At 41.3% G+C, this 13,091-nt stretch overlaps 1 protein-coding gene across 1 annotated transcript in view; it reads right to left on the reverse strand.

The window, feature by feature from the left end:
• The window catches only part of mylka (myosin, light chain kinase a), a 334,126-nt gene that overhangs the window by 113,487 nt on the left and 207,548 nt on the right, over positions 1-13,091 (reverse strand). The window contains exon 11 of the mRNA XM_059966550.1: positions 12,599-12,751. Coding sequence (XP_059822533.1) covers positions 12,599-12,751 — 153 coding nt within the window. The remainder of the gene's footprint in view (positions 1-12,598; positions 12,752-13,091) is intronic.

The raw sequence follows: 13,091 nt of genomic DNA on the forward strand, positions 1-13,091 counted from the left end.
AGTAAAATGTGGTTGAACTGAAGCCATTTTGTAAATAAACAATATGTTAGTTTTCTACCCGGGCAAGGTTGTCTTTTTTGAGAATAAACATAACAGTGGGAGGCTCATGCCCATGGTGAACATGGCTTTTACAATCCTCTGCAGCATCTTCTGATACCATGCACCGACGCTACCATACCAGATGATGATGCAACCAGTCAAAATACTCTCCACAGTACATCTGCATAAACTTGCTAAAGTCTTCATTGATAAACCAAATCTCCTCAAACTCATAATGAAAAGTAGCCATTGGCTTGCCTTCTTCATAATTGCATCAATATGTTGGACCCAGAATACAGATGTTGACTCAGGAAGCTGCTCACCCTTTCCACTGCTGACCCGTCAATAATGACTGGTGTGTGTGCTCTCCTGACTTCCCCTTCCTGAAGTCCACAATCAGTTCCTTGGTCTTACTTATGTCAAGTGCAGTAGAGCCAGATAACAAGAAGTAGATTTAAATCTGGACAGTGAGGGAGAAAGGCAAAAACGTTCGGGACAGGGAAGGGAAGTCAGTGTTTAGAGTCTTGGCAGCAAATGTTTTGCTCCTGATGGTGGAGTGATTATAAACAGGGATGCTCAAGAGGCCAGAACCGGAGGAGTACAAATATCATGTGGAGATCGAGGAAGTTACACAATCAGGGTGAGTGTACGGTTACAAAATAGTTTAAAAACAAGAACATAGATTTTCAAATCATGGCAGGATGCAACCTTTATCTCTTTGTTGCTGGTTAAATCAAATGTAACATAAATTAGATGTTACTAACAAGAGAGGAGGGAGAGAAAAAAGAATATTCAGTGCCCCCTTTCTGTGGAGCTTGAAGCATAAACGGAAAACTCTGTTAAAATTCCAATAGAGGGCTGGGATTCAGACACTAGGAAGCAGGCAGTAGTTTCAAAACATACTGAACAATTTGGTGAAAATGTATCAGACACATTAAAACCTTTATATGAAGATGTAGCGTTTTAAGTATGGGGGCTATTTGCAGCCACAAGCCCCCTTGAAAACCAGACAGCTAACAGTGAATCACTGAGGGGCAATGGTAACAGGGCGAGGATTGTGCCTTCTCCCTGGACACCCAGGGCCAGCTGGTGCAGTTTCTGTTTGCTTCTGTGAATATACAAATTATTGCTTAAGGAGCATCTGGCTAAAAGTATCAATTACTGTCTTTAGCTGCCATTGTACTTAACAATCGGCAAAGCGACAGTACACATGAAGTGGTGGCCCTTTGAGGGAATACCAGTGGCAAAAGCACAGCTCCTGACAGGGGAACGGTAATAATCACAGAATGTAGAACAGTACAGCTCAGGAACGGGCCCCTCTGCTCACAACGTCTTTGCTGACCACGTCACCAAACTAAATCAATCTGCCTGCACACAATCCATACCTTTCCTTCCTCTGCATATACATACGCCTTTCTAAATGCACCATTCTGCCTGCTCCATATTCTCCACCAGAGGCAACCGCTCCTCTGTGTAAAAACAAACTAACCCCACATTTCTTGTTTAAACTTTCCCCCAGGAGCAAGGTTGCATCTCCTGGCTCTGCCACAAGGATAAAACAGGTTCCCTCACTGGATCAGGTGTGGGCTCCATGCGCCATGCAGTCAGTAAACTACGGCTATTAAATGGGCACCAGGCTTGGTGACTGGAAGCTGATTTGCAGCTATACTGAGAATGACAGAGAAGGATGTAATATTGAGGCTTTACAAAGCACTGATCAGACAGTACTTGGAGCATTGTGAGCAGTTTTGGGTCCCTTATCGAGGAAAGGGTCCAGTGGAGGCTCACAAGAATTACCCTGGGGATGAAAGGGTTAACACAGGAATGTTTGATGGCTTTGGGTCTATACTCGCTGGAATTTTAGAAGAATGAGGGGAGATCTCATTGAAACCTATAGAATATTGAAAGGCCTAGACAGAGTGGATGTGGAGAGGAGGTCGCCTATAGCGAGGGTCTAGTGCCAGAGGATCCAGCATCAGAATACAAAGGCGTCCATTTAGAACAGAGATGAGAAGGAATTTCTTAAGCCAGGTGTTGAATCTGCGGAATGCATTGTCACAGATAGATGTGAAAGGCAAGTCACTGGATATATTTAAAGTAGAAATTGATAGGTTTGTAATTAGTTGAGGGGGAGGGGGTGGGAAAGAGGGCGGCACGAGAGAGGTGGGGGTGAGAGGGGGTGGAGAAGGGGGAAGAAGGTGGGGAGAAGAGGGGGAGAGAGGTGGGAGAAGGGGGAAAGGAGGGGAGGAAGGGGGACAGAGCGAGAGAGAGAGGGGGTGGGGAGGTGGGGGCAAGAGAGAGAGAAAGAGAGGGAGGGAGGGGTGGGGCAAGAGAGAGAGAAAGAGAGGGAGGGAGGGGTGGGGCCAGAAAGAGAGAAAAGGTGAGATGGGGCGAGAGAGAGGGAGGGAGGGGGGGGGTGGTGTCAGAGAGAGAGGGGGAGGTAGAGAAAGAATGGCAATTATATACAGTGAAATATTTCTTAAGTGAATATTAACATTCTCACCTGAAATTTTATGTTAAAAATGTTAACTGCCTGCTGTCTGCACTTATGTCACCAATAATTTACATGTTGATTCATGGGTGAACAGAATTTGCTTTAAATACTTGGGGCTTTGAATTAATTCACTCAGCATTTTCACTATTATCAAACATAAGTGATTTTCCTACAAATACCACTGCATGATTCAATGCTAAGAAATAGGTAGAAGACAAGATTTTAGAAATGCAGGCCTGAGGATGCTAATTATGAAAAGCTTCAGGTTTTTGGAGTTCAACATCTCAGAGGGTCTATCCTGGGCCTAACACACTGATAAAAACATGAAGAAGGCTGCTTTCTTCAAAATTTAAGGAGATTTGTTATGGCATCACAGCCTTTGACAAATTTCTATAGATGTAGAGTGGAGTGCATTTTGATTGGCTGTATCGTGGCCTGGTATGAAAACTCCAGCGCACAGCAACACAAAAGGCTACAGGGAGTGATTATTTCATCCAGTTCCTTCATTAGTCACAGCTCTCCCCACCATTAAGAACATGTACAATAGGCAATATTGCAGGAAAGCAACAGCAATCATTCAGGACCCGTGTCACCCAGGCCATACCCTACTCTGGTGGCTGCTATCGAACAGGAAACACAGGAGCCCGAAGAGCCACAGCTCATGATTCAACAGCAGCTTCTTCCACACCGCTATCGGCTCTTGAACCAGCCCGAAAAATGTTAATTCTGCCTTGGAATACATTTCCCTCAATTTGCACTTCCGTCATTATGTCTATTTCTGTTTATTTAGCCATGCAGGTTATGTATAACTTAAGTTAATTTCAGTTGATGTAATGTATTTTGTCATGTTTTAATGTACTGTGTGGCTGCCCGTGTCAATAAACTTGAACTTAATAATTGCGCAATGAATAATTGGTAGGATCGCCCATCCTGCCAAATCAAATATAATTCTAATATGCATTATGGATGGACCGAGGCACAGAAGACCATGCAGAGGAATTCTTGAACAATACCAGATAACACTACGATTTATCAAAATTATTGCTTTGAATGTGGGTTCTTTTATCATTGAGACTGCATAGGCAAATATTCATTTGGTTCACGAGCAACAATCTACAACTGTTATTGCTAAGTAGGGCTGAAGAGTCTCTTCAGGATACTGATGACTTAGTAGACTTATCAAAGTGACACTTCACGCAAAAGTGATTAGAAAGTGTCTCTGCTCAGACCAGGTACTGATACTCCCTGCCTTGCTTCCGAAATCTAAATTAATTACGCTGAGTATTTCATGTTGAGCGTCATCTGGTGTTTTCATGTCTTGACTGAAAGTAAAGACAGAACCAAAAATCAAGGCAGAGGTGGAGCAGCTTCTGTTTCAGATCAGTGGCACTCCTTCAGAAACAACTACCATTGGAAACGTTAGGAAAAGACCGTTTGAGATATACAGCAGACTTAACATTTATCCAATTCTGTGATTGCCACTTCTCAGAAGATGGGAAGCTGATAGGGGTGCGAGTAAAAACACAACCCACAAGTCCTTGTTTAAAGTTATTTTTTGGGAAGTTTCTCTGCATCATGCTACTGGTTACACCTGAGATTGCCGTTACTATGGCAATTGTTTGACGTTCATGTCTGGCTTCAACTGTAAAACTGGTGCTTTATAGAACACAATGTGGGAAGTGGACAATTCAGAAGCTTTTAATATCTATGACATTAAGAATTCACTAAATTAATTCTCCATATAGCCATATTATATCCCATGTAGAATTGCTTGATGCTGACATGGAATATTACTTACTGCCCGTGACCCCGCTGGGCTTGAGGGCAGCAATGAAGGTCCTTCATCTCTGGCGGTGTTCAGGGCTTCCTTCATCGTGTTCATAGCTCAGTTTTCACTACTGTCAGTCATGCAAGTCTCAAGTGGAGACTCAGGATTATCGTAGCACAGAGATGTAGTAGGATTCTTCGTTGCTGCTTCCATAACAATTTTGTTTTACCAGTCAGTCTAGTCCTGAGCTGAACTCCCGAACCCAGAGGACTGGTGGACCACTCTTAGCCTGGCCTCTATCCTTTGATCTGTTTGGCATGGGTGACCCTACCAAGAGCCAAAGCATAAAGCCCTGACTCCAGCCAACATAGCTCTCCAGGTCATTGAGGCCCACAAGCCTCCAAACCATGACAAGGTTGTGGTCCGCTTGGACATTCTTAGAAATGTAAAAGAAATTCAGCCCATTAGTCTCAACTTTTAATAAGTAAGAAGCAAGCTCCAAAATTAGCTTATTTAAAAGGTGAATACATAATCATTAGATAGACATAATAGGAAAGAGTCTTTATACTGAGCTGCAAGTCATTCATTTAACAATTGCATTGCTTCCAAGGTGCGTGTCTGTTGTTATTAATAATGAAGCTAAGAGACAGAATTTGACATGCTCTTACAATGCTGCACAAACATTAAGATGTGATCTTGTTACTTTGAATTGCTGATGCCTGAAGAAGTGAAATCTTATTTATGCTAACAGCAAGCACTTAGGGAAAGTGTTTGGAAACCTGAATAGGTTCTCATTTTCAAATATCGCCTGCCAAACAATGGCACCAGCTGACAATTCAGAGAGAAAGTTATTTTATTACTGGAGGGATCATACTAGAAAGACCCAAGCACATCTTACTCAGCAGCTGCGATTGACCATTTATGGTATTTGAATGCAGTACTGGCAGCGAGGATAATAGGCATTATGTGCTGAGCATAAGGCTTTAACTCCTCGTGAACTCTTCTGCTCAGAAGAGGGAGAATTCTCCAAACTCCAATTAATCTTGATGATAGATTCTCAGTACGTCTTCAAACTGATTTCCATTTTAAGATGCTTTCTGGCAGTGGCATTCCCAGAATGGCTGGAGGGAAAGAGGGCTAGTATGACAATGGCAAGAGGGAATAGTGGCTTTGAAAATACAGCAATGTGCATTTTCATAATTTGTGGCACAGACATTTGAGAAGTACATTGAGTGGTCCTTTCTCTGGTCTTTTCCTAAATCCTCTGAGTTGAAGGTAAAAGTTGGAACCAACATGGAAACATTTGGCACACCAGAATCTTTTTTTTCAGCAAAGTATTCAGGTTTTTCATTACAGTCACAGTTACTTGCTTTAACTAGATTGCTATATGCAGATTAGAGTTATTTTTGTGCAGTTTACCTAAGCAAATCCTCAGAAATTCTATTCTGAAAAATTCTAACAGGACTGTTTATTTTAAACTCAACCATTACCACAATCCCAGTAACAACAATGTGGGTGGCTGAAGTAAATCCTTCGATCCTTGGTATTTTCATATTTTAGCACTACTATTGTCATTTTATATTATGCTTGAAGAGCAATGTATGCCTTGAGAAAAATAATTTAATTTGTATCGGAACCAGTCAATTGCAGAAATAACATAGTTTATAATTAGCAAAACAATATTACAATATATCATACAAACAGAACAGTTTGACAGATAGTACTGGTTCAAATCAACCAACCTAATACTCATTCTTATATACTAGAATAAATCTCTGAGCTTTTTACTTTAGATAGTTCTCTGTAAGAGAGTAACACTTATTTCAAAGAATCATCTGGTTTTCTCACATTGTTTCTACAACTTATTTGTATATCTAAAATAATATAAGAAGACATCTGGAGGAAAGACAGTTGATTTATTTTCTCTCTGCTGGGCAAAGCAACTGGGTGTGTTGAGAGAGACAGTGAGGTCCGAATGTTTGATAATTACGAATGAGTAGAAGTTACTGCCATCTGCTGGGCAGGAAAGTGCACAGCTTGTGATCTGCAGGGGATCAGTTTCATGTGTTCTGGAAGCATCCAAGAATGAATACTTACAGCAAAAAAATAAAGTTTTGCAGTAAAAGCCAGGTCTTCTTTAACACCTCCATTTTGTATAGCGATTCTTAACAACAACAATGTTCATGCCAAATAGAGGTTGCCTTTTCAAAACCAGTGGTGTAGAGGGCAAAGAGTTGCTGTGTGAATATCTTGTGGCATACTATTTTCAGGAGGCCACATATAAAATTTCATGGTTTAGAATGATGACAGAATAATGGCAGGATGCAAAACAATTGACAAGGGAAATACTTCCATAATCGTCTTTCAAAACTGTTTTCTTAATGATCACCAGCCCTAAAGATTATGCTGTTAAAAATAAGTATGTGAAATCTAGTTATTGATGATCATAAGACCATAAGATATAGAAGCAGGATTAGGCCATTTGGCCCATCGAGTCTGCTCTGTTGTTTCATTATGGTTGATCCATATTCCCTCTCAGTCCCAATCTCCTGTCTTTTTTCCGTCTCCCTTCATGCTGATGGGCTGAATGGCCTAATTCTACTCCTACGTCTTATGGTCTTACCCCCTGATTAATCAAGAACCTAAAATATACCCAATGTCTTAAATGCATCAAATGACTTGGCATCCACAGCTGCCTATGGCAACAAATTTGACAGATTCAGCACCGACTGGCTAAAGAAATTCCTCCTCACCTCCATTCTAAAAGGATGCCCCTCTATTCTGAGGTTGTGTCCTCTGGTCTTAGATTCACCCACCATTGGAAACATCCTCTACACTTCAACTCCATCGAGCCTTTCAACATTCGATAGGTTTCAATGAGATCACCCCCTCATTCTTCTGAATTCTGGTGAGTACAGTCCCAGAGCCATCAAACACTCTTCATATGACAAGCCTTTCAATCCCAGAATAATTTTTGTGAACTTCCTTTGAACCCTCTCCATCAAAAGTTGGAATATCCCATAATTGCACAATAATTTAGACTTCAAAAATCAAACCAAAAGCGGTTAGTGATTTCACATGTGTCATAGAATTGAAATAGGTCAACTTAATTAGTTCATTTTTAAAATGATACCTGCGTGACATTGCTTGAGGACCGGAGAGTGGCTCAATGAAAAGGAGCCCTTATCAAACAGATTTGGCTTCAGGACCTGCTGGTGAGATTTCCTCTAGAAAATGACAAATAATCTACCACAGGGAATTGCGTATTACTTAAAGTGGTGTGCTGACTAAAAATGAAATGGATAGAGAGGCAGTCATAAAGTGGCTTGACACAGCAAAAACACTGAGATATGGCAAGTTGCTTGAGTGAAATAACACTGCGGCAGTTAGGATTAAGTATTCTCAGAGAACAGACATTTACCACTGATGTGCAGTGTTGTAAAGACCATGTCAAGAAGTCAAGGGTTTGTCTTTTCACCCACATCCTAAACTGGCATTGAAGTGATTGGTCATTCAGAGTAACTGCCAGCAATTCATTGCTACAGAAATCTCTACATTCCAAAACAAAATTAAATTACCAGTTTAATTGCAGCTTTCCCTTGCAAGGCTATTATAGAGGAAATTGTTTAACTATTCAAACAGGAATCTTTAAAAAAAAAAAAAAATTTTGATTAACGGAAGTTGAATTTGTCTTTCCAGTAATGGCTGGTCCGTTGTCCACCGCCCTTCAGAAATGCCTTTCACTCCATATTGGGAAAGTCATATTGCAGAAATATTTTGATAGCATTAGTTGAGCCATTGCTTCAGATTATTTGGCTAACACTCTGAGTAAACAAATCCAGCAGAAATTCCAGTCTGACAAAAGTCAAATGAACTATCATGAATTTATGGTAATATAAAATATTGGATATTATGACAAAAGTACTTAGGATGACTTGGTGGTGAAGCAACCAGGGCCTGTAAAGCGTCTATCAGAGTTGCAGGCAAGTCTGACTTTTTTTTCAAAGATGAAATCAAGCAAGAATATCAAGTGAGAGAGGGAAAGGGATAGATGAAATGAGGGGAGCTGAGAATGGAGAGTTGGAAAGGATCAGATCATGAGCCTTCCCTTCTCACCTGCCTCTGGAAAGGTAGGAACCAGGTTGTACACAGTTTGCCCAGATTCTTATGAGCACGTGACCACAGATGGAGCCTGAGTGAGGGTGGGAAGAGGTGAAGCCTCTTCACTGACGGGGAATTACTTGATGCAGTCTCCACTGTCTGCAGGGCAGCTCAGGAACTATGTGCTGAAGATCTCACTCTCATCTGAACACGACAGCGTAAATGTTCCTTTCAGATTACTCCCCCGGTTTCAAAAACAACAGCAAAGTGTTTATATAGTAACTCCCTACTGTGTTTCTCAGGAACATTATCAATCCAATTATGAGAAGCACTTTCTTGGGGAGGCTGCTAGGTGTGCATAATGATATTAAATGACATACAATGCTCGACTGACGCCACCGTTTCTTAATTCTACCAGATACACTAGACCATTGAAACATTAAACATTAACGAAGGCATTTCTTTCACCTAAAGAGTTGAAACTGTTATGAATGTACCACAGCTCTGAGGGGCCGAAGGAGCGGGAGCAGCCCCCTCCTTCTGGAGAATCGCAAGATCGCTATTAATTCGGGTCTCAGAAGTAAGAGACAATGCAACGGTTCTGACCATTGTTCTCAGAGGCACCTGTGTGACGTGCCTGTCCCTGCTACGTGACGGCTACCATGGATATGGACACCCTTGGGCAATGTTGGGGTGGAGATTGCATCACCCTACTTTGATGGACATCTACAACTCTGCAAGTAAAGATAACAGGGGACTGCAGGAGGCGGTACCGCCAGAGACGCACCCGAAGGAGACCCTCGTTCAGTGCTCCCGTAACAGCTGGAAGCCACTCAACGCCACGTGCGCTCCTAACTCCTTTGCCTGGGGAGCGGGTGGCTGATGATACCAAGAAGGACTTTGAACTAACAACGGGGAAAACAATGCTCCCCTGATTTAACGGAGTGTCCTCATAAAGACCCGGGCAAGTTTTCTTTTCGTTTTCACCGATCCCTCTAAAACACATGAAACCCAACGATTCTCCGAAAGGCTAAAGTCTGCAGACTTCTGAGTGACTTTTATATTTCCAACGGACAATATATTATCCCCTAGACAACAGTAGAGCTCATTTCTTAAAGATGATTATTACTATACCCGCGCTTTAGATTGAGTATTGACGACGTGCATTATCTGAATGTCTGTATTAACCTTACTTTTGTGCCCCTTTATAAATAAAAACGTTTGAAAATAGTGACATCAGACTTCAACGGACTTCTGTATCTTTGCTAGTAAGTTATCCAGTTACGGGATACGTAACAAAACATACTTGGAATCCATCTTTTACCAGATATAAGTCTTCTTTAGGTTTCCAACAGAACTAGCGGCAGTCTCTGCCCTCCTCATCCATTCTGCACCAGCCCCACCTCCCCCAACCACTACGATGCTCTGGCAACCTCTTCCATTATTTGCCCAATTTGCCGTATTGATATCTGTTTGAATCCCCAATCATACGGCTCAGTCTCCATGCTTCTCCCCTGCCAGGATTCTCTCTCAGACACTTTGCTCCTTCCATTGAACACATCCCCGTGACCTTCTCTCCACCTCCTCAACTTCCCACCCGACAATCCTTCACTTACCTCTGCAATCCTCTCGCCAATCCACATCCTCTGTGATCACCGCTGTTGGGAGATCTGAGGAAAGGACGCACTTCACCACTCTCAAATCTCTGGGCTTGGGCATGGGATGAATGTCCTCTAAGGACTCTGTCTATACTTCCCACTGCCTCAGTAAAGCAGCCAGTGTAGTCGAAGTCCCCCCATCCACAGTGTAGATTAGATGTCTATTCCAAAATAAATGCAAAGAGCAGCATCCCAAAAGCCTTTGCTCTTTCATTCGAGTGGGGCTATGGACCAGAAATTCATTCCTATCTAATGTCTGCTTCATGATGCCACTCAAACCATCATCTTAGCCAATGGGTACAAGTAGACCCAAGCTCAGTCCAAAATGGTATGTCATTCCCCTCTTAATTCTATCAGTCTTTCTCATTTCCAACAAAACTCTTGCTGATATAGAGCTAACTGACCAGGACGAATGGGATGTGCTCAACCTACAGTACTTAGGCATCCTTTCTATATATATGTGCCTCAGACTTTTGCACAGTTCTAACATTCGAGAACCAGGTCAACTCAACTTCAGTTACCTAGCTACAATGCAAAGACAATACCTAACCATGCACTCATTCCACTGCTTCTATGAACTCACTTCTGAATGTATATTGCATTTTAAAATAGGCAGTACCTCTGTTTCACTCTATTGAGGTCAACCTCAATATGTTACTGCTGTTGGTTTTTTGCTTGGGAGGGGCTTGAGGGGTTAGAAGTAAGATGCTTTAGTTGCCGTAAACGGGTGGCGATCTGTTAAGCTTTTGTGTGAGGGAGAGGTTAGGGGGTTTGGGGCTTTCAAGTTTTGTTTCTCTTTCTTTTTCGTGTGGGAGGGGGCATGTTTTTTCTGTATTTTATGGCTATCTGGCGAAGACAAATCTCAGAGTTGTATTCTGCATACATTGATAATAAAATGAACCTTTGAACCTTGCCTCAGTGCAAAATTTTAATCACTGTTCAGCTTCTCTCTTTTAGACACCATACTGAGCTCTTTCATATTATGACCATGATTAGATAAATATTTGCCCGCAATGAGGTGTTAACTAAATCTAACTTATTACTCAATATTAGGTATAAAGTATATGAGAAGGAATTCATTCTGAAGGACAATGGAGCATGCTTGAGGCTGCGAGCAAAGGACAATGAGTTAGAAGTCTATGAAGAATACTGAGAGAACCTGAATAGATCGAAGGGGCTACATAAAAGGAAAATGCTGTGTGGAAAAATGCTGGCATTCTGACAAGTCTTTGTACATATCAAGCATAGAATCAGGCTGAAAGTAAACTCATATCTATAAATAAGCTATCAAAAAGGGGCTTAAAATGATAAACAAGGTGGTTTTTTTATCTCTCTAAGAGTTTACAGTTCCAACCTCAATCATGGGATGTCTCCTGAAAGATGGTATTGAAGTGCAGATTAAGTCAGGAAGCTCTGTAAGCAAGTTAAATCATACAAACAACTCCAAATATAGCCTTTGGAATGTTTGGGAGTAAGTGAAAGTTTTTTTGAAGCTACTGTTGCAATTCAAGGACTACTGGAAATATTTTTTTTGTTTAGTTTGATTAAAGGGAAAGGAAGAGTAAGAGAAAGGCTGGAACAAAGTTGTGTAAATAAGCTGGTTAGCAATTAGTCTGCGTCATCAGTTGCATACCTTGCAGACTGCTTCTGATCACTTACCTTCCAGAAACAACAACTTAAATTTAAGTTGCTTTCACAGAAGAAAATCAAAATCAACAATACTATTGTTATAGCCAATGCCACATTTAAGCGAATTAACTGTAATTAATTTAGATGGTGTTGATTAGGATTTAGAATGAGTTCACTCCATCTGCCAAAAGCAAACTTCCCTGGTGGCCAATCATTTTCATTCCTATCCCCATTCCCACTCTGACAGATTGGTCCATGGCCTCCTCTTCTGCTGCAATGGAACCACCCTTAGGCTAAAGGAGCAACAGCCTCCAACCTGATGGCATAAATATCAATTTCTCCTTCCAACAGAAATCTATAGGAAAATAAAGAATGCTGGCAAATCCATTTTGGCACTGGGAGAATGTGCAAACTCTACACAGTTAACACCAGAGATCAGTATTGAATCTGGGTGACTGGAGCTGCTCAACAGACACGCAAACTGTGCTGCCAAGGGATGGTCAAGCGATGTGCAAGAGATACCCTAGGAATAGCACATAACAAGTTACTGGGTTATTTGTCCTATCCCATTATAGCGGAAAGTCTGCTACACTTGCACAATAATTTGCAATTAAACGTGCTGTAGATCGTTAGGATTGCTATGTAATAGTGTGAAGAAGATCTTATTCCGTTACTGCCTTTTAACATCTCCACCCTGGAAAGGGAATATTGAAACTGCCTTGTTCCAATATACATCTGAAACATGCCCCTTTCTGAAGAGTAAGTAATTAAGTTGGAGAGATGAAAAAAATTACTGAATAATAGAATGATGGACTAGTTACTCTTACATGGAATACTTGGGTAGTTTTAACTTGTAAGATTATCATCTTTTGCACATCTTGCAGCAAATGGATTTGCAGATTTCCTTACCTTTTACCGTCACTTTAGCAGAGCAAGATACCTTTCCAAATGTGTTCTCTGCTACACAAGTATAAACAGCATCATCTTCTGGCAAAGCATCTTGTACAGATAATTTTGCTGTGCCACCTTCAAACGTGCTGTGCGCATACTGGATGGGTTTGTCTGTGGATTAAGGAGAGAAATTTGAAACTGTACAGAAACTGACCTTAAGAGGAACCATGTAGCCATTTTATTAAAGAATCATACTGAACTCTGCAAGCCCCATTTTCCTCCAAATGCAACGCACAATCTGCTTCCATTACACCCAACTACAATTGCCCTTTAAATACATTCTTACAGATACTGTAGCCTGTTAAATAATTTGCAGACTGGGAAAATGAACAACATCTACCTCCTTAGGGACATACTAAAGACTCTTAGATAAGCATCTGATGAAAGAAAATTGGAAGGTTATTGGCTGCATAGAACGGGAGGGTTAGATAGATGATCAAGTAGAGTAGAA

This window comes from Hypanus sabinus, chromosome 4 (genome assembly GCF_030144855.1).
Source record: "Hypanus sabinus isolate sHypSab1 chromosome 4, sHypSab1.hap1, whole genome shotgun sequence".
Lineage (NCBI taxonomy): Eukaryota > Metazoa > Chordata > Chondrichthyes > Myliobatiformes > Dasyatidae > Hypanus > Hypanus sabinus.